The 25,893-nt window shown below is 42.0% G+C and overlaps 1 protein-coding gene across 1 annotated transcript; it reads right to left on the bottom strand.

Moving 5' to 3' along the window:
* Positions 1-3,455: 3,455 nt before the first annotated feature.
* Positions 3,456-24,012, bottom strand: arih2 (ariadne homolog 2 (Drosophila)). The gene is made up of 15 exons (XM_026154166.2): positions 23,874-24,012; positions 17,379-17,923; positions 15,130-15,197; positions 14,563-14,635; positions 14,054-14,195; positions 12,646-12,767; positions 8,680-8,789; positions 7,915-8,032; positions 7,663-7,713; positions 7,322-7,343; positions 6,749-6,900; positions 6,314-6,457; positions 5,735-5,803; positions 5,432-5,548; positions 3,456-5,016 (listed from the first exon to the last, which is right to left on the bottom strand). The coding sequence occupies exons 2-15, from the start codon at positions 17,640-17,642 to the stop codon at positions 4,945-4,947; spliced, it is 1,524 nt and encodes a 507-aa protein (XP_026009951.1). The 5' UTR covers positions 17,643-17,923; positions 23,874-24,012; the 3' UTR covers positions 3,456-4,944.
* Between the last annotated feature and the right edge of the window lie 1,881 nt (positions 24,013-25,893).

Raw genomic sequence — 25,893 nt, 5'->3', positions numbered from 1 at the left:
ACATCCGGAAGATCCGCCCCCTCATATATATTATTTCATTGCTGTAGAATTTAATGAAGCTCCTCTTCAGTATTCATACAAAGTTGTATTTACTCTCATACTGATGACTTGTAGACCCTTTGAAGATAACACACAGATTTCTGACATTTTTAGGGCTCCAATGCTGCTTAAATCCAGCTGCACTGATTTCTGTTGTGTTTCTAGTTTGTTGCCTACAGGGTACACTGGGAGATGAAACATAGTATGGCAAGGTTATCCCAACAGAAAATAATTATTTCAATTCATATTATTTAAATGTAATGGTGTCTAACAAGGCTGGAGTTTACAAGTTAACGAGTGACACATTAAATGCGGTAGCGTCTTTCCCAACCTTTTTTTTTCCCGAAGGTGTTCAAACCAAAAGAGTCCCCAGGTATTCTGAGCACCTTTTAAAAGTTCCAGGTGGCAACAAGAGTTGCTAAGGAAGGACATGTTAAAATAAATGCTTAGACTACAAGTTGTAACCTATGGTGGTTACATATTTTAAATTATTACAATAGTAACAAAATGTATTCTTTAATCTGGTAAGTTTATTCGTCAAGTTGACAGCTCATACAACGAGCTTGCTGGTCAGTTAGTAGTCTATAAATGACTGGGGTTTTAAAATTAACTTGATCTCCAAATCTTCTTATCTTACTGTAAGCTGCACTGGTATAGTGGACAAAATTGATGAATTTCATAAAGCTAAATGAATCTCAGCTAATCTGAGCTCAATCATCAGCCCCACACACTGTTGTAAAGTGAAAAATGTGCCTGCTCCAAGTAAACACTTGAGGGTGCCCTCTTCCTCCTATACAAGCTATGTTACTGTGTAAATATGAAACCAGGACACATGCAAGGTCAAGCAGAGCAGTGGGGCAGTGGATATCATCTTTGCCCACTACTACACTTATCTATTTTAGGCTGTAGCAGACGCTGTGGGCCTTGCACTTAACAAGGTGCCAATCTGATAATGTCAGAGTAGGGTTTCTGCACTGTGTCAACAATGCAGTGCCCGAAAAATTACAGTGATTGTGAATATATCATTTTAATCCTGTTTATATGTATATTTATTAACAAAACGTGTATGTCTTCATTGAAAGACTCTTTCAAAACATTTTTTAATTGTCAAGTTTTATGTATCAGGACAAAAATAAAATCGTTTGAGTTAAAAACAACTTCAGCAGTGTGTGAAAGAGTGCATGCTAGGATTCAGTAGCTCATAGAAGCTTTGGCAGCCATAAACTTGAAGCATTCATTCTCTTTATGGGTTTATTAGTCTCTCTCACATTGTTGTGGAGGAATTTTGGCCTACTTTTTTTTTACAGAGTTGATTCAGTTCATTGAGAGTTGGTAGCATTAGTTCATGCATATCTCTCTGTAGGTCCAGCTACAGCAGTGCAGTCAAGAGGCTTCGGATGAGGCACCTTGATTATTTTGTCAGTCAGTCTGTTGTAGATTAGCTGCTGTGCTTGTGATCAGTCATGTTACAAGATCCTGCTACAGTCTCAGCTGAAGCTTTTGTTAAGCAGCATTATTTGTTTTTGTGTTAATGGACTGAATGTTTGCTGCACTTTGTATTCTCACTGATGTGTGTCTAACCTCACATCCTACACTAGAATACTTTGGTATACAGAGGAGGCAATTGTTGACTCAATGACTGCAAGGTGTCCATGTCCTGGGGACGCCAAACTCCTTCTTACCTTCTGTATTTTTCCTAATAATTAGAAGATTAGTTTACCTGAGGTTGCATTTATCAGAATTATTTTTTTTTTTTTTAAATATACCAATACAGAAAACCTTTGAACCTTAAAAAGGTTTTTGTTGTTTTTTTTGTTTTATTACCGGTATGACTGTGTTGGAAACAAAATAATGACACACTGCAGGTGTAGGAATGACCTCTGGTAAATGGACTTGTTCTTATATAGCGCTTTTCTACTCTCTGAGCGCACTCAAAGTGCTTCATACAACACGCCTCATGCACCCGTTCATCAGCATTGTTTTTTGTATGCCTAAGTGCTTTCTATCTAACATTCTCACACACATTAATACTCTGACGGATGCATCAGAGAGCAACTTAGGGTTAGGATCTTGCCCAAGATATTTGATACGAAGACTGGAGGAGCTAGGGATTGAACCACCATTAGTCGATCAAAACTTCCTGTTAGCAGATTATCCTCTACCTTCAGAGTTACAGCCATCCCCTGCTGTGTACGAGACTCCTCTAATTCGCATTGACAGCACAGTGTGAGGGAAAAAAAAATTTAGATCTTAAGTCCTATATAGATCAATCATGTCACTGAAATCACTGGCAGGTGAGGTAACATTACCTGGTTGCTGTGTCACCCCAGGGTGAGATATAATAGGCAGCAAGTGACTAGGAGGTTCCTACTGTTTTGGAAGCAGGTACTAAAACGTTCCAGGCCCACAGGAGTGCTACTGTAACACAAATAACCTTGATGATAGCTATGAGGTAAAAAGGTCAGTGGATTGGATTCATCGAACTGTTGACACGTACCCCACACATCAACATTGTGGCTGACCACAAACAAGTCTTGCTTGCAGTGTACACCCTGATGGCAGTTGCCTTCTTCCAGTAAGACACCATATGCTGGCAGTGTCTATAAAAACAAAGTGTATTTATCCATTTCAGATGTTTTATTTGTTTGTTTTTAGAAATCAGAGTGCAACTTCTTGTTAAGGATGGATCATTAACTCAATCATATTTTCTCCTTTATCCATCCATCTTCTTCCGCTTTATCTGGGGCCGGGTCACGGGGGCAGCAGCCTAAGCAAAGAGGCCCAGACCTCCCTCTCCCCAGCCACCTCCTCCAGCTTATCCGGGCGAATACCAAGACGTTCCCAGGCCAGCCGAGAGATATAATCTCTCCAGCGTGTCCTGGGTCTGCCCCGGGGCCTCCTCCCGGTGGGACATGCCTGGAACACCTCACCCAGGAGGCGCCCAGGGGGCATCCTTGTCAGATGCCCGAACCACCTCAGCTGGCTCCTTTTCGATGTGGAGGAGCAGCGGCTCTACTCTGAGCCCCTCCCGGATGGCCGAACGTCTCACCCTATCTCTAAGGGAGAGGCCAGCCACCCTTCGGAGGAAGCTCATTTCCGCCGCTTGTATCCGCGATCTCGTTCTTTCGGTCACTACCCACAGCTCGTGGCCATAGGTGAGGGCAGGGACATAGATCGACCGGTAAATTGAGAGCTGCGCTTTTACACTCAGCTCCCTCTTCACCACGACGGACCGGTGCAGCGTCCGCATCAGCGCCGCATCACTCTCCTTTCATTTAGTAAAAAACTAAAATAATTAAAATTCCTTAAAATAAAAAAACAACAACAAAACAAAACAACTTGATTTTTTGTCCTTTAAACCTTTAAGTGAAATTCTGTGTGAAGTGGTGTTTGTAATTAACACACAAGAGACAGGATCCGGTTTAAAAACTCTCTCAGTAACTCTATTTCTGTATTAATGTACAACCGTTGAAAATTACAGCTTTTTTTTGGTATTTTCTTTTTTTTCAATTTTTTTTAAAACAATCTATCTATGAAGAGCCATTTTCCAGAAGAAAAGTGAACAATGTCAGCAGGGAAAGGAAAAAGAGAAAACGAGGGCAAAATAAAGTATAGGGGGATGATGGAAAAGAAAGAGGAGAGCATGAGATGGGACGAGGAGAAAAATTAACAGTTTGTTTTCTGCAGCGGAGTGTTTGAGCGTGAGTGTGTGGGCGTGTGCATGCCATGTCAGTGGGAGGTGCTGTAGTGTGTGTAAATGGCAGAGATTACACTCACAGCTTCATAACAACTTCATGATCTGATCAGCGGAGGTGCTAATGCTAGATTTGCAATAGAAAGGGATGACGCCGGCTTGGATCTAGATTAGCTGAGCACAACTGAGCGACAGCATCAGAATGCGGAGACCAGAACGGGACCGATTCGGTAGTTTTACTTCGGCCATAACGACTCTTTGCTGGCAGCGGTTGCTGGAGCAAAAGACAAAACAGTGGAGGGAAGGTGTGTTTACTTTAAAAAACTAGTGACTGAATCTAAAGAAGTGAATGTTCAAACAAGTGTTTGTTAAAGAAATGAAACCTTCCCTCCAGCATGATGCAGGTTCTTGCATCATATGAGAGGGCTGTGGCACCCATCATTGAAGATATCACTCTCCAACAGTGAGAAGATGATGCACTACAAACCCCAACAACAGAACTTCTACACTCAGTGTTTTCTTCCCCCAAAAAATATCTGGAGAGGAAACTAAATTTCAGCTTCGCATGTGCAACTACCATCAAGTGGAATCTAGCCATTATGGTCGCTGTAACACCACCCATCTGCACCTTCTGCTTAAAGAAAAAAATAAATAAAAGAAACAAAATCCTCTTCCCAGCTTTTCCTCATCTCTATCAGAACACAAGCTTCTCCATTCATGGCAGTTTGACTAGAGATTATGCCACAAAAGGTCACCAGCAAGTTTTTGCAAAAAGCAGCTCTGCTCTCTTTTCATAAGGCTTCACTCTGCTTTCAGGTGCTGGTGCCAGTGTCTCTATGTTTACTGACAAATAAAAAGCAAAGCAGCTGGCAGAAGACCTCTGAGCTTTGACCTACATGATCAGATCTGAAATGCTGAAACCAGTGTAACCGCGGTAAATGTGATGCTTTGAGGCAAAAACCTGTAAACGGGGTGGGGATGATGAAGAGGTACGGCTGATACAATCGTGCCACTCTGTGGCCCTGCAGCCTTATGGAAGTGAGGGGGAGGGAAAGATGGAAGCAAACAAGTGAGTGCAGTGAAGCAAAAGGAGGGAGGGGGTAAAGTATGACTGCACCGAGGCGTGGTCATGGAAGGAAGTAAAGGTTAGGAGGCAGGGAAGGAAGAAAGTAAAGAGGAAGATGCTGGTGCTTTGCAGTCGCGATGGAGCTTCAGGTGTCGTGGAAATCCTTCAGCAGCGTGCGTCGCCTCTGCTCAGCAATGTGCATCTGATTTTCCAGATCCTGCAAAAAGAAAGAAAAAAAAAAAGAAAGAAAAAAAAAGAAAAAGAAATCACTCACTATTATTTAAAAAAACAATACTTTTCTGTCAATAAAAATCATATGAAACACTGAAATCCAAAACTCATCAATGAACTGAACCATCTAATGGATCTCAGTAGGATCAGTTATTCCCTTGTGTCTGAGATCCACTGTTTATCAAATTAATGAGCCATGGACTTGCCTAAAACAAAAAGTCACCTATTTTACTTGGGAATCAACTCAACAACAAATAAATACTCCACCATGCTTCATGTGCTGTCATTACTTGGATGTAATGAAACCAGCAACAGATTCCCATGGCTCATCCTGTAGTTTTCCCTGTCTTACACACCTAATGCATTTCCCCTCCCTCCCATTGTTTAGTATACTCTCTCACCCCTCTGTCACTGGCGCTGAGCTCCCCCTCGCCTCCTCTCTCGTAGCTGTCGGCTCGCTCGACCTTCCACGACAAGTTTTCTATCTCTGCTTCCAGTTGGGCCTGCTGGTACTCAAACTACAGAGGACACATGGAGGAACACAAACGTCAGGTCAAAAGAATCACTTCCCTCACCCAAAGAGAAATCTGACTGAAGTCACAATTACATTTGTTGAACAGATACAAAGTCAATGGTAGGACAGTAAAAGGAAGGCACTGAAATCACAGCTGATATTAGATCATTTATTGAAGCTTGTTTCTCACCAGTTTCTTGCGCGGGCCCGACTCCATGTAATAGGCGTAAGGGTAGGTATACTGCAGTGTGTAGCGACACTAGGAACAAGACAACATGCAATCACAACACTGCACAGGCTTACTTGAGTTATTTTACTTTGCACACAAAAACTCAAATTTGTAAAACCTTGATTTAAAAACTTTAAGCATCACAAAGTTAAACTTTATCACCATCTGTATATACTCAACCCAAGCAGCACATATGTTGCATGTGAGGCATTTTCATAGACATGTTACAAAGCAGATTTTCACTTTGAAATCCTTTAAAAGCAGAAAGGAACCAGTTGATCAGTGCAGTGTTAAAAGTGTATTTGCACATTTACACTGATATGCCGGGAGACCACATGCTCAGTGTGTTTGTGAATTCTAGTTAATCAAAGATGTTGAGTTATTTGCAGCTCAAACTTAATTGTAACTGTGATTCAGCCCAAAGGAAATGAATAAATAGATCACGGTTGATATTTTTTTTCCCCTATGTGCATCTGCTTCCCCATTTCTGCATTTCCACCTCTGTAACTCACTACCCATGCATGCATGCAGCCACAGTACCTTTGCCAGTAGCTTTGCAGCGTTATGCAGGTACTGCCAGTCGATCCAGGTTCCCAGATTGTTCATTACTCTCTCCTGGATCTTCTCCTGAATCCTCTGGTATGTCTGAGCTTCCAACTGCAGAGATTTGTTGTGATTCTCCCACTGGTGGGAAAAAAAATTAAATATTAGTTTGTTTCTAGCAGTACGACACTTTAGATGGGGTGCAGAATCTTTTAATTTCCAATGTCCCACAAAGCTTTTATACAATGTTAAGCTCCCTCTTGTCTAAAACTGTAGGTTTGTTGACAGTGTAAGAAGCTGTCAACCCAATAAAACTTCAGAGAAAATGAAATTAAAAAAAAAAAAAAAAGGTTTGTATCAGAGTGTTTGGAAACAGGACATAAAAAGTCAGGTTTGTTTAACCTGGAGCCTTTCTACGGAAAAACAGCTTACCCTCTCAAAGTAGAAGAGATATTTCTTGAGGGCCTCTCTGGCCTGAGCCTGCTGGCTCTGGTTGACTATATCAGGATTTTCTTTGTAGCGACTGCACTCGTAGTATTCACTGCCATGGGTCTTCCAGTCTCCAAGACACATCCAGCAGAAGTCTTTCACAAGAGGAAAAACAAAACAGATTTATGGACTCTCCACAGCACATGTTGACTTCACAGTACACACAAGTAAACCAAAAAAAAAAGAGAGAGGAAAAAAAAGCCATAATTATAACTTCAGTTCTTATTTCTAGTAGTCTAAAGAGGATGATGTGATAATATATTGTTATGTCAATGAATGACAGATTGATTTAACCACATTTTTGTGTAACTGATAATTGGAGTAGCTCAGAAGAAGCCGTGTCTGCTAGTCCGCCAAACCGCAGCTTCTAACGTTTTGTTTTCAAGAACATAGTAGCAAGCCGTGACTGGAAATTTCTTGGAAATGCAATCATTATCCCAGATGGATGCAAATTGCTCCACAGAATCCTCCTCTGAATCATAGAAGAGGTGTGACATTTTGAGACAGCCAACTTACCGTGTTTGCACTTGGAGCATTGCTGAAACAAAGAAAGAAAGAAAAAAAGAGGAGGAAGTCAAATTAGTGAACCAGAAACCTGAAAACACAATTTAAGATTCACTAGGACCGTGAATCAAAGCCATTCGGCAGATCACACAAGACTAATGAACACAATGCTGTCACACATACAGCTTAGAGACTTTAATAAATGAAAAGCAAACACAAATAAGTAACATCTTTCTGGAATGATTCACGCAAGTGGCAAATGATTAGAGCTGAGGACAGCAGCTCTCAGAATGTGAATGTATTTTTAGTGTTTCCTGTGTTCTGGGAAAGTGTGAATTTCAGCTCTGACTCACCATGTGATTGCACCCTCCATTCTTCTCAATGCAGATATTGCACTTAGGACACTAGAAGACAAACAGAGCTCTTAACTTCCTACTCCGAGCTGAAAATCTGCAGTGTTTATACAAATTACATTTTCAAACTGTGCAAGATTTGTGACCAACGGAGAGTTCAAAACGAAAGTAGGTGTGCAGGCGCACAAGTGTGTGCAAGCAACAGTTACAGTACATGCGCATATCAGTGTGTTTACATGCAGATGTTCTTACATCTTTAGTGTGGGCGCTGATGTAGTTTGCAGTCTCTGAGTCGTCTGCACATTTGGTCAGCCATTTCCTAATTGTTGCACAGTCTGTGGGTGCATGATACATCTGACGGCATTTGAAACTGAGGAAAAGATAACAAACAAAGACAGTGATAAGCTTCACTGATTACAGTGACATAAAAAACAGACCGAAGTTAAAACAGGAAAAACAATATGAACCAATTACAGTAGCGACATAATTCCACCACATAAAGTCTGAACAAGTAACAAATTCTGCAAATAATTCACCCCATAGCTTTTGGATTCATAAAATAAAGATTTTAATAATAATTTTAAAAAAAGTCACATAAGGGGAAAAACTTCGGAGGATAATTTTTAGTTAAACCTCTGTATGTGAAACAATGATCCAATTTACTAATTCATGAAAGACTGTTAGCTCTGTGCATATCTGTAAATGTGCAAGTTTTTAATGTTTTGAGCCTCGATAAAAACATATTTAAAATCAAGTTTCAGAGTTTCAGTGAAATCTGTGAGAAAATAATAGTAATCTGTCTTGTTTTTATTTTTAGCAGCATGTTATTCTACTAACTTAGCAGGATTTATAGGCAGCACAAAAAAAATAAAAAAAATTAAAAAATCCAAAACAACAACACCCCCCTCCCAAACAAACAAACAACAGTATAGTAATGAGACTTTTAATTAGACAGCAAAAGAAATGAATAATCTACTTTGTGTGAAATTCTTACTGTAACTTCAATGTGTCACTTACCAGAAGACTTCACTGCAGCGGCTACACTGCACTCTACGTGCCCGTGGCTCCTGCACTTTGATGACCATGGGACAGTCTGCACCTGGACACAGCTGCAATTGGAAGTGACTCTGCAGAAAGCACAAAGAGACAATTAATGAATTCACCTCCAATGTAGGCACAAGTATCTGACATAAGACAACCTTGGTAATTAATTTCAACTGATGATGTATTTCTTTATCATCTGAGGGAATGATTGCTGGAAATGACTGTCTGATTGAGATATAAGAATTGGCATTAACAAAGATACCTAGTTGGTGAGACAGACATATATACAGGAAAGAAGTCAGATTTCACGCTGTGTGTGGAACAAATTCAAATTCAAATTCAAATTTTATTTGTCACGTACACAGTCATACACAGTACGATATGTAGTGAAATGCTTGGACAACTGCTCGTGACCTAAAGAAAACAAAAAAGGAAAAGGCTATGAATAAGATAGGAAATAAATATGAAAAATTAAAAAGGGTAAATTTAACTAGGAAGGAATAAAATATAAATTAAGGTTAAAAATGAAATAACTGTACAACACAAATTAGAATGAAGGGTAAATTTAACTGGGAGAATAAGATAAAATATATAAATTAAAGTTGAAAATAAAATAACTGTACAACAAAATACACAATATAGAACTATATAAGAATGTATGAAGAAATATAAATAAATATATACACAATAACAGCAGCATATACACAATAACAGCAGCGTGATTTAAGTAATGAAGTGAAACAATGTCCAGAATGTCCAGTGTGTGTAAGAACTGTATGTGTGGGTCAGTACTGTGTGGTGGTGTGATTGAGAGACCGTATCGCCTGCGGGAAGAAGCTCCTCCTCAGTCTCTCTGTGTTGGTCTTCAGGGAGCGGAATCGCTTTCCTGACCTCAACAGAGAGAACAGTCTGTTGTTGGGATGGCTGAGGTCCTTCACGATCTTCCTGGCCTTGGTCCAGCACCGCCTGCTGTAGATTGAGTGCAGGTCAGGGAGCTCGGAGCGGATGGTGCGCTCAGCTGACCGCACAACCCTCTGTAGAGCTCGTCTGTCCTGCATGGTGCTGTTCCCGAACCAGGTTAAGATGTTTCCCGTCAGGATGCTCTCTATGGTGCAGGAGTAAAAGTTCCTGAGCACCTTGGAGGGCAGTTGGAAGTCTCTCAAGCGTCTGAGGTGGTAGAGACGCTGACGGGCCTTTTTCACCACGGTGTTGATGTGACAGGACCATGACAGGTCCTGCGTGATGTGAACTCCGAGGTATTTGAAGCTGTCCACTCTCTCCACTGGGCACTCGTTGATGACAGGGGTCTGGTAGTTCCTCTCCTGCTTAGTGCTGAAGTCCACTATCAGCTCCTTTGTCTTACTGACGTTTAGAAGGAGGTTGTTCCTCTGGCACCAGTTCTCCAGATTCCTAATCTCCTTCAGGTAGGCCGTCTCGTTGTTATCAGAGATCAGGCCCACCACGACGGTGTCGTCAGCAAACTTGATGATGGTGGTGGAGCTGGTAGTGGCCACACAGTCATGTGTGTACAAAGAGTACAGCAGGGGGCTCAGAACACACCCCTGGGGGGCTCCAGTGCTGAGAGTGGTGGAGGCTGAGACATGTCCGCCCATCCTTACTGCCTGTGGTCTGTCAGTTAGGAAGTTGGAGATCCACAGACACATAGATGAGCTGAGTCCCAGATGCTCCAGCTTGGTGGTGAGTGTGGAGGGAATTATGGTGTTAAATGCAGAGCTGTAGTCTATGAAGAGCATTTTAACATAATTCCCCCTTCTAGTGTCCAAGTGAGTGAGTGATGTGTGGAGGAGATGAGAGATGGCATCGTCTGTGGAACGATTTGGACGGTAAGCAAACTGTAGTGGGTCCAGTGTGTCTGGTAGTGAAGAAATGATGAAGTCTCTGACCAGGCGTTCAAAGTACTTCATCACTACTGAGGTGAGGGCTACAGGGCGATAGTCATTGAGAGAAGCAGGGTGGGGTTTCTTCGGGACAGGAACAATGATGGACTCTTTGAAGCATGTGGGGATCACCGACTGAGAGAGAGATGTTGAATATCTCAGTGAACACAGGAGCTAGCTGGTATGCGCAGTCTCTTAGGATACGACCTGGGATGCCGTCTGGTCCTGCTGCTTTCCTGGTGTTCACTCTCTTGAAGGCTCTCCTTACTTCATGCTCGGAGATGACGAGCACGTTTCCGGTGCTGGCAGTATCTTCCTGTCTGCAGCCGTTAGCGCCGCTAACACTAGCATTGTTGGAGTCCTTAGCTGCAGCCTCGAAGCGAGCATAGAAAGTGTTCAGCTCATCTGCCAGAGTCACGGCCGCGTTCGTCATACCAGTTGTTGGTGCTTTATAGTCCGTTATTGTCCTTAGTCCCCGCCACAGGCTCCTAGAGTCACTCTGTTGGAGTTGTGACTCTAGTTTCCTCCCGTAGCGCTGCTTCGCCTCTTTCACCGCCCTCCGCACGTTATATGACGCGGCTTTGTACGGGTCCATGTCCCCCGTCGTGAGTCCCGTGTTGTAGGCAGCGGTGCGGGATCTCAGAGCGTCGCGGATGGTTTTATCCACCCACGGCTTCTGGTTGGGAAACGTTGTGATAGTCTTTGTCTCCACGGTATCATCCGCTAGTTTCCCGATGAATCCCACAACCGCTTCCGTAAACACGTTGACGTCATCGTCGGAGCTGTTTCTGAACATGCCCCAGTCTGCGTCATCGAGTGCGTCCTGTAACGCGGCCACCGATTGATCCGTCCAGCGCGCGACCTTCCTCTGAACCGGAACTTCCTGTTTCAGCCTTTGTTTGTATTTTGGCATGAGGAAGATGGCGGCGTGATCAGATTTGCCAAACGGAGGGCGGGATTGTGCCTTGTAGCCGTCCTTGACCGTAGTGTAGCAGTGGTCCAGTGTCCTTTCACCTCTGGTGGGGCAGGAGATGTGTTGATAAAAGTTCGGCGCTGCGCGTTTGAGGTTGGCGCTATTAAAGTCCCCCGTCACAATAAGCGCAGCGTCCCGGTGTTGTGTCTGGTGCTGTGTGAGTGCCTCATGCAGCTCGCATAAGGCGGTGACCGTGTCCGCTTGTGGTGGAATATAAACGGCACTTATAATGACCGATGTAAATTCCCGAGGTAGATAAAAAGGACGACACATGATGGACAGTAGTTCCAGATTTGGTGTGCAGGAGCGTGTGAGAGGAACAACGTTCGCACTGTTGCACCAGTTGTTGTTCACCATTAAATACACGCCGCCTCCCCTTGACTTCCCCGAGTCCCGTGTCCTGTCCATGCGGTGAACCGAGAAGAACTCGGCCGGCTGGATGGCGTGGTCCGGCACCGCTGGGTTCAGCCATGTCTCGGTGAAGCAGAGGAGATTGCAGTCCCGAATGTCTCTCTGGAACTTTACCCTGGCCCTGAGGTCGTCAAGCTTGTTCTCCAGTGACTGGACGTTGGCGAGCAGGATGCTAGGCAGAGGTGTGCGGTGTGCACGAGCTCTCAGCCTGTTCCTGACGCCGGCTCGCTTCCCTCTAGGCCGCCGCCGCTTCCCTTTGTTCTCCCTCAAGATCTCACTCGGCCAGCTCGGATCCGGAGTTAAAAACTTCGAATTGTGAGTACATTGTAAACCAATAGAAACAAGAGTGTCACTGTCATACCTAATGTACCCAATGGTGGTGATTTTGCCGATTTAGAAACGCTGAAAACTAACTTAAAAAACAAAGACAAAGAAAAAGTGGTCGGAGCCGTCGTGACGGCAGCCGACCTCACCGGCGCCATCTTTAAATCCATTCACTGATTCACTGATTCAAACATTCACTGATTCAACATTCACTGATTCAAAGCAAACACAAATAGGCCAACTCAGTTCTCACTGCCTCTCCAGATGCTTCTCATTCACTATACATGCAGACTTTGACACAGTATCTGAGCAAACACAGAGACTGTCACAGACCTCGACATAGTCTCTGAAGAGGTAGCGTCTGTATTTGTCCTTGAGCTCCTCTCCTGGCAGCAGTGGCAGGACAAAGTCTTCTGGCATCTGCAGGGAACAGTCCTGAGCCATACACGAGATACCTGAACACACAGACACATGCACATTTATTACAGTCCTAAATCACAGACAGCGAGACAAATAAGATGTAGACAGTGACTTTAACACCTCTGTGTGCTTAATAGTACAAATAAACCCACTCTTTAAATTTAATTACAGCCATCCAAAAGTTCCACTGCAGCCATGTTTGGCCTAAGTAAGCTGGTTTCTTGTGTTACACTGACCTACAACTAGACTGGGGTCATCTGTCACCACAGACCCTTCCTTAGTGCAGCTGACATAGAGACACTTATCAGACTGAGAAGGACTTGGTTACATGGACTGACTTTATCAGAGAGACTGTTAAAGGCAGTACAGGGACGTGCACACAAACATCCTCACACATTTCACTGCTAAAGCATTTGCACTCCCACACACATGCAGCTACAGGGAGCCTGGTAAACTATGCACTTTATCACACATAAAATGTACAAGAGCTGAACCCAAATATTGGACTATTCTGATCATTTGGATCTCAGCTTAGGTGTCTGACCTCTCTCAGTCACAGGAGCGATCGTCAGGCTTCACTTCATCTAGTTGTTGCTAACATAGGTTTGTAACTAGATTTACCAACTTTTTGTCAGAGTGTAAGGTCTTCCTCTCGTCCTGCGGCTACACTGGTTTCTCTTTTTCGTCTGCTGAGTGAGTAACAGTGAGGAGCAGCAGTAACCGCTCATGGAAAAGAAAGGTATCTGGCACAGGTCTACAGTATAATGCTCAAAAAAAACTTAGAAACGATCAATGTACACACCCACACACCCATCTGCCATCCTGCTGACACAAGCACACTCTTTCACAGACACACACTGATAAATGAGGCTTCTGCAGGAGCATGTCTGCCTGTTTAACTCCACACCAGATGGAAATCATCAAAAAGGTCACATTACACCACCTTTATCTTCCAAGTCCAAAGACATTCTTTAATTTTCCACACGTGCAGAAGCACAAATAAATATGGACATCCGGGATTTGCAGTGTTTTCTGTTAGTAAACATGGTATTGCTGGGTGGCTGATGTAGCGCAAATTAAACACCACTCTGCAAACTACGCTGGTTTGGCAGTAAAGCAAGGCAGATCAGAGGCTGAAACTGTGATGAAACCCTTAGTGGACAAATACACATACCAGCGCATAAATATACAAAGTGCAGACATACAGATTCTTGAACAGACGTTTGGGAGCTCTGATCAAACAAACTGTGACTCACTCCCACTCTAATAACCGCTCTGATGACTAGAGAGATGCTTACAAACACGCTTGCTGTGTACTCACCCACTCCCGTGCCATCTTTGACCAGTACGGTGCAGTGCTGCTCCCAGCATGCTTTACAGAAGGAGTGCTGGCAGGGCAGTGCCAGCAGAGAGTCTCTCCGTACGACCTGTAGACACACACCACACTGGAGGGACTGAGGGGCCTGAAACAGAAATCGAGATTATCAGCCTGATGAACCAGAGAGCTTGTTAGTAAGCTCAAAGTTTCTGACAAGAGCAGTCAAAGGTCATTTTTATTAATATAGTGCGTTTAAAACAACAAATACACATTAAAAGACAATAAAGAAAATAAAAATACATTGAGCTAAGAAGTTTATTGTAAGTAGAAGTTATTTTTTTAAATAAAGATTTAATAAAGACAAAATTTCACGTATTAATATAAAGCCAGAGTACTCTGATCAGCTGTGTTAGTACAAGTGGATTATCTGGTGCATTACAATCACAGTTACTTTGATGCAGATATGAGTACAGAGTTGAATCAGTGACAACAAATGATTATACCCCACTCACAGTGACTGATTTGCACGTGCTGCTGGGCTGGACCAGAGCGTCTGACAAGAGCAGAGACGAGTTGGACTTATATCTGTGGAAAGCAGAGGTCAAATGAGGAACTCAACAGCACATTAAAGTTGATCAACAAAGAAGTGGATGTTAAATGCCTGAAGAGATATCAAGTCGAATGTGTTACTAAGTATCAATGAGTACTAAAAGTAACTGTAATTTAAGTTTATTAACTTTTTTGATACCGTCTGCCATAAGTTGTTAAAAAAAATGATGGGCTTAAAAAACAACAACTACAAACAAACAAACAAAACAAACATCTAGTCTGTGCAGTTTAAACAACACAAAATGAAAAAGAAAAGAGTGTCAGAGCGAACTAAAAATGTGTGTGTGTGTGGGGGGGGGGGGGGGGGGGGGGCAGTTGCAGAGTGATATTACACAGGAAGATGATGAGATAAAAACAGTGAAGAAAAGGGCAGAGGGCAGAAAAGGGCAGAAAATAAATTTGAGAAATGGATGTGAAGAACAGACAGTGTAAAAGAAATTCTGCAAAGATGAGAAGCAGTGGAGACATACCTGTCCAATATCTGTGAAACCTGCCAGTGGAAATGCACTAGGATCAGTTTTGCTACTGACGGTACAACCTGTGGGAAAAAGAAGGGACGCAGAGATGTTGAGATGTTGCTTCGATGATGTCCAATTCTAAGAAATAAAAGATTGCTTAAACGATTGGTGCGTGACTCCCTTTGTTGAAAGACTGCTACTCGAGTTCTGTGTGTAATTCTACAAATGACTCAGATCCAAGTTTGGCTGATGTTCAAAACACTGCATTATAGGTCCTGACCTACAAAGGTTTCCTCCTTAGTAAGACCTCTGCTACATAACAAGCGACTTAGTGGCAAAAGTAGACAGTTCGTTCAAAGTAGTGAATGTCGAGATTTGATGAGCTGAGCTTACGATAAAAGAAATGCCATTACAATTTTATAATAAAGAAAAGACACTCCAAGTCTTCTTAAATGTAACACTGTCTTTGTGTTTTAAACTCTTAAAGTACCCCTTAGGACTTATTCCAGCAAAGGCACTGAGACATACTTGTTTATTTCACCTAGTGCCATCAAGAAAAACACATGCCTCAGCTCTGCTAACAGGGGACTGCAGTTGTGCTGTGCAGCTGTCAAATTTGACTGTGTGGAACTGTGAGCAAAGTAACATGTTGATGGAAAACAACCTGTCGACTTAGCAATGTTACCCAAAACAGGTGACCTGAAGGGATAAAGATTTTTTAAAAAAATCTTTTACAGATTTAAAAAGATTTACAGCCCAGACCAAAAGTGCTACAAAGTTCTCCGTTCTTTATAGCATCCCACTGACAAGTATCACAGTTTGTAAATGTTTTCACTTCTTGTTTAGGGAATTTCTGCCTGTTTTTGACTGCAAACACCTTCTGAATGATTCTTGCACTTTTCAGGTCTCTCCACTGATTTTTGATCTGCAACCCTGCCCCTTTTAGACTTCGAAGTATTTTTACAACAAGAGCAGTTGAAGCCATTGTCTTTTTTTTTTTTTTAAACACATACTAATAATTGCTTCAAGAATTTATTGAAATACGACTGAAGTAAATCCACTGCCTCTAGTTGCAACACACGCCCAAATCCATCCCTGCACTTAACAGCAGAGGAGATGTTTTCAATTAGTCGCCCTTTTTCCTACAATCAAACCTTCACTCATTGTCAAAATGTTTTACTTTACATTCCATCAGTTCAAAAGACTGGTATTGGTGATTTTTTTTTTTTTTATGTTTGCCTGGAACCTTCTGACAGCAAGTTTTGTGATCTAGACTTTCAAAAAGGTCTTTTGCAGTTAACCTCCTAGGACCTGGTGTCCACATATGTCCACATTTTGGGTTATTTAGACCAAAATACTAAATTTTGCTCTACAAGAGCCTGACATCCACTTACGAGAACATTATACTGCCACTGTTCTATCGAAATTTAAAGTGAATGTCCTCATATGTGGATCTAATTTTTCTCAAGAACAAAAGTCATGTAAAAAAAAAAAAAAAAAAAATCTTATAAGTCTTTGTTTTTACATTCATCGGGCCCCAATCAGCCCAAATAGCAAAAAGAAATTAAAAATGCATGCCATGAAAGATTTTGGCTGAAAACTACATCTTAATGACATTAGGAGCAGAGTAAATGGCCCCTGAAAAACGCTGTGCCATCTATTTTCACACATGAACATGTGAAACATTGTTCTAAGGTGTGTTTTCCCACGGGTAACACATACCACAAGCTAGTCTGCATCAGCTGAATTCTAACTACTGGAAACACTGCCTTTTTCTTTTTTTTCCTTTTGTTTTTAAAGCCAAGGGGGCTGCATGAGTAAAGCATGCATGAGGAAGGATGCAAGACTGCATGCCACCGCATGCCTTCCTTGACTCTTCTGCAACATTTCCTGTTTCTCTCTTATCCACCTTTCCAATAGTTTCTGCTCCAATTGAAAAATAAATAAATAATAATTTGGTTCATTAGATAAATTTACCCAACTGCAATTTTGTTGGTGATCCATGATAACTTTGTACCTGCGATTTACTGTTTCTTATGAAACTTTGTAAACAAGAAAGAATTAGATTTGTAATATTTTCAATAACATGACATATGAGGCATGACAGATGAGGGTGACCCATACTGAATTATCTAACTTGGGGGGGGGGGAAAACAAAAAAAAACAAACAACCAAAACACACTTGCACCCTGCTTTTGCCTTTCAGATTTTGATTTCACACACTAAACCAATGTTTTTGAGAAGAGTGCAGCTCCACTCACCTTCAGTGCGGCAGCCACAGTGTTAACCTCCTCCATCAGCACCCGCTGGCTCTCTTTGTAGGTCAGACAGGTGAATTGGTACTCCTCTGGATCGAAGGAGTCGGCGCCTTGTTGCTCCACGTCACTGGCCACTCCGTCGTAGTATCCTGCAATATCACCCGGATCCTCCTCTTCTCCTCCATCATCCTCATCCTCCTCTTCTGAGTTCACCCCGAAGTCTTCCTCGTTGCTATCCGACGCCTGGCTATTCATGTCCACAGACATCCAGTCGACTGATTTGATAACCCGGACAGGTAGACTACCCGCCTACCTGTCGGATCCTACTCGTCCAATGAGCTGAAATGGCTTGACTGATGCGCCACCTCCTCGTTTCTCGCTGCCCTGTTTCCACTTTCTCGTGCCACTTCACTCTACGAGACACCGTGCCTTCCTGTCTGCCTGAAGCGCATACACAGCGCGTTCAGCAGCAGCGGAAGAAGCAAAAGAAGTCACACTCCCCGTCACTCATTTGGAAGGTTTGTTTGGATAATCTGAGGAGAAAAAGACTGGAGAAAAGGGGAAAAAGAGAGTTGAATAAGGAAAATGGGAAAAAAAGAAAAAGAAAAAAAAAGAGAGAGAGTTAGAATGAGCAATTCTAGCTTCTTAATCCAAAACAAGCCGTTTGTCCACGCCTGCCCTCTCCCTTCAAGTTTCATTTACAAACACCATTTGTGTACATGAAAGACAATAAATACATAAGTAAATCTAGAGACGATGCCTGCATTATCACATGGTAAAATACAGTGACACAACATGTGCACTAAGCCACTCAATGTTGACTTTCTTACTTTGGTGAGAGTCTCTAATGCCATTTTCTCCATTTCAACAAAGTAAACACGTACAATGAAGTGAGCACTAGGGCTGGGCAATATCATACATTTTACGGTAATGCCGGTATAATGTTAGGCAACGATAAGAAAATGAAATATCGCGATAGAATATGGGTAAAACGTGCATGCGCAGTGCCTTTGTTTTCATATGCACATGGTGGAAAAAGCATGGCGCCGACGGAGAATGAGAAGAACGAAAGCGGATCATTGAATGAAACGGATGAACCAGAATTGGTTGTAAAAATGCTGCAACTTCAGTGGTGTGGAACTGGTTTGGATTTCGTCCGTCAGATACACAACAAAGCACATTTTTTGGTAGAGCATGCAAGCGGGCCGTCGTTATTACCGAACCTATTTTATGTGGTACCCGGCACTCAAAAATTTGTCAAAAAATGTTTTAGTATGACTTTGCTAAACTACGAAGCCGCACCGCTTGATGCGTCGTCGGAGCGTTACGGCTACCGTAGTCAGGAGGCTCACGGAGTACTATGTACTTTGCTTCAACATAATATTACCGCATTGTGTGTGTGTGTGTATAGACTCTAAGTTTTGTGGATATTATACATTAGGGGTGGGTTTTGATTATCGATTAAAATCGATTCTGGCACTGACACTTGCAGTGTGTGAATGTGTGTGTGTGAATGGGTGGATGACTGGTTGTGGAAAGCGCTTTGGGGTCCTTAGCGACTAGTAAAAGCGCTATACAAATACAGGCCATTTTACCATTTGGATAACGTGATATTGATTCATTAAAATCCTGAATCGATTTTGCCCTCAGGTTAAACCTCACAAAATTTCAACAACCACCAAACAGCTAAAACAGTAAATGAGAGCAGGTACACGGACTCTGCACAAAGATGTAAACACAAAGCGCGGACCCGCCGACGGATCAGAATCAGTGAGATGTCGCCTTTCTCACCCGATGGCACGGACACGGTCGGGGCTGAAAGCCGACAGCTCAATGATTCTGATGTTTCGGCAGGTCCGCGCTTTGTGTTTAGGTCCTTTTTGCGCTAGATTCTGAAGCTACAGGTTTGATCTCTCTCCAAAAAATATTGACTGAACCAGCAGCAAAAGAAGATCCAAACTACGCTTCACATAAACATCGTCATGAATTCCCTCTTACTTTTCCTGTTTTGCTTCCACCACGATAAAAAAATAAATTAATTAAAAAAAAAAAAAAAAAAAAAAAAAAAAAATCACACTTCATGCAGAGCTCTTTGTCTCTCTCAGTGTACTTCACGAACAGTTTCACATCTAAAAATCTGTTTTCTGCATTATTCGCTTGCTTATTACGCACAAGTCTACCATTGTTTATAGCGCTGTCGGACGCTGTTTTTTTCCTTTTACTTACTTCCGACAAGAAAGTCTCATTTCTGCTGTTCAATAGGCCTGCTGAACAAATTAAAAAATTTTAAAATTATGCAAAATTGCAAAACGCTTAGCTGCGTCTCTAATAAAACCTCTAACTTTGCTCTGCTTCACTTCAGCAGCATCAGGTAATGTTCATATGTTGATTAATGGTTTTCTTTCATTTTTGATCTACTGCAGAATATTTTTAAGGTCATCTGCTATTAAATCCCAGGCCAGGATTTCTGTGTTTTATCCTCAGTTACTTTGACAAAGGCATCTGCTGTGATGCTCACACCTTTGATAAAGTCTCGCAAGTGTCAGCTTTCTTTTTATAGACAAAAAATATGGAAATGTACTGATGTGTGATCAGAATTATAATATTTCTGACTGTCTGAGTCACAATTTCCCCGATTCAAATCGATTCGGGACCTTGTGAATTGGAATCGAATCGATTGTAGAAATCAGTGACGATACCCAGCCCTATTATGGTTATGCTCAGGATATGTCGGCCAATTTCCACTGGAAATGCCTTTTGGTTAAACTGTCAGTGAGGAATTTGCATTTGCACTGTTAAATGTTTATATAGCTTTAATGCACATAAAAAAAACAGCTGCTTGTTTATGTGAAAATACATTGATGGGGTTTTTTCTTTGCACTAATAAATTTGTGGAGTTGTAAAGTATTTGTCTCGCATCAATTATATCACTATGGAAAATTTTCAAATATATATTGTGATAAATATTTTTACCCATATTGCCCTGCCCTAGTGAGCACGTAAATAATCTATAGTACTGTGCAAAAGCATTCAGCCACCCATCATTTCTTTATTTTTTCATTTGAAGGAGCCGGACTTTCTTGTAATTGTTTAAAGTGCTCTCGAGCAATAGTTCTCCAGGTTTTCTGAAGATCTTTCAAAGAATGTTTTGTGGGGTTTTTTTGGCTGCTTTTTCACTTATTTTCAACCCAGTCCTTGTGCTTGACTATTTCCAGAAGATTTTTCTGTTTGTTTGTTAAGTTTCTTAACACTGACCTACAAATCATTCAAGCATTAAAGAAGGCGCCTAACTCAGGATATGAACCAGTGTTGTGTCTATACATAACAGACAACTTGGCAAAAACTAATTGTACCTGCATGCACTTTGATACTAGCATCCTGTCACAAAAACACATAATTTGTTTCCTTATAAAAAAAAAATGCTAAAGATAACACAGTTTGTCAGGCATAAAAATAATATTTTACCCCAACTAGGTGATTCCCAAAATGCTATAACCCAAAAACCTGGCATAGATTGGCAAAAACATGAGGAAATTAAACAATTTGAGGACCAACGAACAAGTGGCAGGCCGAAAAAACGATTAATGGCAGATGAAAAGTATCTGATACACAGCGGAACACTGTCAGTCATGGACCAGCCTCCCCAGAGCCCGAACCTCAACATTACTGAAACAGTGGGATCATCTTGACACAAGAGAACAAAATGAAAGGCATCCAAGATCCAAAGAAGAGCTTTGAATGTCTTCAAGGAGCCTGGAGAACTATTTCTGAAGACTACTTTAAGAAATTACAACAAAGCATGGCTAAGAGAGTTCAGACTGTGTTGACAAATAAACTTGATTTCTGCAGACTACTGTAAATAAATCCCTTCTATTTTTTTATTACTACATAATTCTGTAAACAAATTACATACTGCAAAGCTAAATTAAACAAAACAAACAAACAAAACAAACATGTATTGACAGATAAACAATGATAAAAATAAAATTAAAAAAAGCCTGAGTAATAAACTCTAGTTGGGGGAAAAAAGAAAAAGGGAGGAACCATAAAATAATAGAAATCATATTTGAAAACATAAAAGCTTATAAGCTGCAGATAAGGTTGAACAGGGCTTTCACCGCTGTCAAACATCTACTACCATGATATCTTTTCTAGGAATCTCTGAGTAATACCTTGGAACATTGGCTCACAAGGTCAAAATACAATACAATGATCAGTTATCATCCTCAATGTGGTAGAAAGCAAATGTCCCATAATCTCTAGAAAATTGTGTTCTGATAAAAAGGAAATAAATAAAACACAGATTAAAATGTTTCCCCAACAAACCAATTGATTTAAAATGATTGTTACTAAATAAATAAAAGACAAAAAAAAAAAAAACAATGAAAAAATGCCTGTGCCAAAGTTTAATGACAAACTGAAGTAAACTGGAATGAACTAATGAACCACATAACCTAATCACATGTCTTCTTCCTTGGGGAACACAGATGGATGAGATAGCGATACTGGGTCAAATGAATTTGACCACCATTACTTTTGACCGTTAACAATACTGACTTTCCTAGAGTGTTGTGAACTGCATCAAGCTGGCAACAGTCTTTGTGAGATGTGATTAAATACACTTTAACTGGAAGGTAGATGGTGGATTTTAGTATTAATTTGTCTTCGTTATGTGTGGATGAAATGTTGACTTCGTGATTAAAGTCATTCTGAACAGAGGACCTGGTGGTTCACACACTGAGGAGAGCCTGCAATGACTTTTTGTGAAAATTTCTCAATAACACACTTAAATGGATTCATACCTCACAACAAGTCAGGAAGACCAATTGCTAGTTTCCAAATTTGGTTCATTTACAAGAAAATGTGGTCTAATGAGAAAATTAAATCTTGTTATAGCTGACAAGCTAGAAAACAAAAAAAAGGAAAATTATGTTAAGATGAATGGCTGTGACTGGATTAAATCCATGGTCCCTAACTTCAAGGGTTCATAGTTCAGTTACACTTACATGACTCAGCTTCTCACATCTTTCCCAAGGATGAACTTTCCTGATGTTTCCTGATGTTTCATTAGCATCTGTTCAGTATAGCTATGGGTTTACTCTCCGTTTAGCTCTGCTGAACATCATCAGCTGTTTATGTTAGTGTTTCCAAAAATGTGTGTTGCCAACAGTGAAGTTAACAAGTCCCTTCGGGTGGTCAAAGTATGCAACGATAACACTCATAACAGAGGTGAAAGGTGTTTCATCAGTCTCTTCTTTACTTTTTACATTTTCATTTATGAGTCATAAATATGCAAGCTTGTTTGCACCACTGGGCCAGGCACAGCTAAGCCATCATTTCAGGTCATATCAGAATTTCGAGTTCTGGTATGAACTGATATGAACAACTACAAATTTTGGAGCAATGCCCCAAAGTTTCATTATCAGTGCTGGAAACAAGCTTCCATATTATAAACACCAATACGCATAGATAACTCCTACCTAATTCTAGCCACTAATATTGGACCCCCAGTATATCGGCTGGGGTCTAACACAGACAGATGCTTTATATAAACTGCATTTACTTTCTAAAACCAACGCTGCACAGAACTTTACGTTTTTTAAAAATATGGGCGAGAAGCTTGCGTTTTTTTTTTTTACTTATGGAGAAAACGTGTGTCTTCGCCGTGTAATACAAAGTAATCCCCCACTTCTGAACGGAAAATACATTGAGGATAACTAAAACAGTGACAGCACAAAGGCCCCTCTAGTAGGCTTATTTCGACATGTGATTTGATCAACAGACACGGGATCAAAGACGACTGCTGGCACCGGTGTTCAAAATGTGACTTTGTAAATAGCCACTGGACAGAAAACAAGGTTAGCCGGGAAAGCCTGCCAGTCGGCCCCGGCAGACAGACGAACGCTCGCATTCCACCCGATCCAGGATAAAAATAGGCAGCAAACTGGGTGACACACATCTTGCTAGGCTAATGTATTACAGCGACTCAGCACAGGTTTGATAACAGGTCTTGTGGGAGGATGAGGGTAGCGGAGAGTCGAGATTAAATTACGCAAATAAGCACCCGGTCGTTCCTGGACTTCAGCGTTTCGGCTCAAAGCGCCTCTGAAGTTAAATCCACACAACAGCTGGCTAACTTACCGTTAGCCGGATTAGCTCCCTGGCTAGCGTACTGGTATTTCTGTTGAGCAGAGGAAGTCACGCAATTGCAAAGCCACGACTCGGACGAGTTACGACTGTTGAACACCTTCATAACACACTTGCAAAAGTTTTCAAGCAACACTTTTAATGTATTCCCCAACAAGAATTGACAACATAAGAGCTAGCCAGGTAGCCACCCCTCCTCCTCATTCCCCTCCCGCTGTGCCTCCGCCTCTCATCCACTCTAGTCCGGGGATCGAGATGTAAACAAGGGCCTCTGGAGAAGCTCGGGAGCAAAGAGGCACATTTACACAACCGCTGCGTGAATTTCCACTGTTTAAAGTCGGTGGGGTTTACCTCTTAGTGCAGAGTCAAGTCAGCCCGCGGTGACAACCAGAGGCGAGTTTGGAGTAAGGAAATCCCAAGAGCGATTTACACGCTTTTGCTTGGCTGGTAGACGGAAGATAGACCGTTACAGGGGTACTTAACAGTGACGTCACGTCCGCGTTTCTCTCGCAGCCTTGCGCTCTCTCTCTCTCTGTAAAGAAAGATGCAGCACTTCTTGTTTTGTCCGGTAGTATCCAAGCACCAAAGATCTGCCTTGTTTTGTTCCAAACATGCATCTGGTTAAATGCATGTTTGGATCAATATAATTTGACCTTCACTATGCAGAGAGATTGATTTATTGATTTCATGCTGAAAAGAGGATTAATTCTAAATTAAAATTTCTCAGGATATTGTAGCCTATGTCCACTGTATACAGTCGATGGTTTACACACATAGAAAATTCTCTCCCGGCATATTGCTCTTATAACGTGACACCTAAATCGCATCCACGTTATAAAGATTCCATAAGTAACTGTATAGTCTGGGACTGTGTTTCCTTATGCCCGTTCAGTAATCTAAAAAATAGTTACTTTTGGAAACTTCATGTTTAACAAACGCTTACAAGATTAAAGCTCTCACACAGTGCAACATACAACCTTCGTAATTGAGCCAGGTTGACAGAAAACTGGCAACTGCTCTTGTTATCAACCAGAGTACTTGTGATATTTCTCAGTATTTATTAAAAATCTGATTCATGTATAATGCAAGTTATCATTTGTTGCAGCTAGAAATTGCCTCTGTTAGGTATACAGCACAATCCTGTTTTACATTAATGCACGATCAATAATAACCTAATTAAATATTTTCCCACACGGAGAACTTTTTTTTTTATTATTAGTGGTACTCTGGCGATGATATACGGGTTGCTTTTATCTATGTAACTGTAAGAAGGTTTTTACTTGCACCCGAGTAGTTTAGGATTCGAATACTTCCTCCACTGCTGTTAGCAAATGGGTTTTCAATTGAGTATCGTTGTGTTAAACGTGTTTCTAGTTTTACGCCCTTCTACAACCCCTACTGGCCGTGCAGCGGCAGTGTGTGTGTGTGTGTGTGTGTGTGTGTGTGTGTGTGTGTGTGTGTGTGTGTGTGTGTGTGTGTGTGTGTGTGTGTGTGTGTGTATAAAACACCCAGCACGCCCCTGCGGGCGGTTTATCCTTCAAGCTCGGGTCCTCTACCAGAGGCCTGGGAGCTTGAGGGTCCTGCGCAGTATCTTAGCTGTTCCTAGGACTGCGCTCTTCTGGACAGAGATCTCCGATGTTGTTCCTGGGATCTGCTGGAGCCACTCGCCTAGCTTGGGAGTCACCGCACCTAGTGCTCCGATTACCACGGGGACCACCGTTACCTTCACCCTCCACATCCTCTCGAGCTCTTCTCTGAGCCCTTGGTATTTCTCCAGCTTCTCGTGTTCCTTCTTCCTGATATTGCTGTCATTCGGAACCGCTACATCGATCACTACGGCCATCTTCTTCTGTTTGTCTACCACCACTATGTCCGGTTGGTTAGCCACCACCATTTTGTCCGTCTGTATCTGGAAGTCCCACAGGATCTTAGCTCGGTCATTCTCCACCACCCTTGGGGGCATCTCCCATTTTGACCTCGGGACTTCCAGGTTATACTCGGCACAGATGTTCCTGTACACTATGCCGGCCACTTGGTTATGGCGTTCCATGTATGCCTTGCCTGCTAGCATCTTGCACCCTGCTGTTATGTGCTGGATTGTCTCTGGGGCATCTTTACACAGCCTGCACCTGGGGTCTTGCCTGGTGTGATAGACCCCAGCCTCTATGGATCTTGTGCTCAGAGCTTGTTCTTGTGCTGCCATGATTAGTGCCTCTGTGCTGTCTTTCAGTCCAGCTTTGTCCAGCCACTGGTAGGATTTCTGGATATCAGCCACCTCCTCTATCTGCCGGTGGTACATACCGTGCAGGGGCCTGTCCTTCCATGATGGTTCCTCGTCTCCCTCCTCTTTCTTGGGTTTCTGCTGCCTGAG

Source organism: Astatotilapia calliptera, chromosome 20 (assembly GCF_964374335.1).
Source record: "Astatotilapia calliptera chromosome 20, fAstCal68.1, whole genome shotgun sequence".
Classification (NCBI taxonomy): Eukaryota; Metazoa; Chordata; class Actinopteri; order Cichliformes; family Cichlidae; genus Astatotilapia; species Astatotilapia calliptera.
Note: the sequence above shows the minus strand (reverse complement) of the source record. Positions and strands in the feature narration are given on the sequence as shown.

Excerpts from the sequence above, each read along its gene's own strand:
- arih2 (XM_026154166.2), bottom strand. The coding sequence starts at position 17,642 with ATGTCTGTGGACATGAATAGCCAGGCGTCGGATAGCAACGAGGAAGAC. Across the intron at positions 8,790-12,645 it reads TCTTCAGAGACTATGTCGAG|AGTCACTTCCAATTGCAGCT; the intron begins GTCTGTGACAGT and ends TGCTTTCTGCAG. Across the intron at positions 5,549-5,734 it reads CGGGCCCGCGCAAGAAACTG|TTTGAGTACCAGCAGGCCCA; the intron begins GTGAGAAACAAG and ends TGTCCTCTGTAG.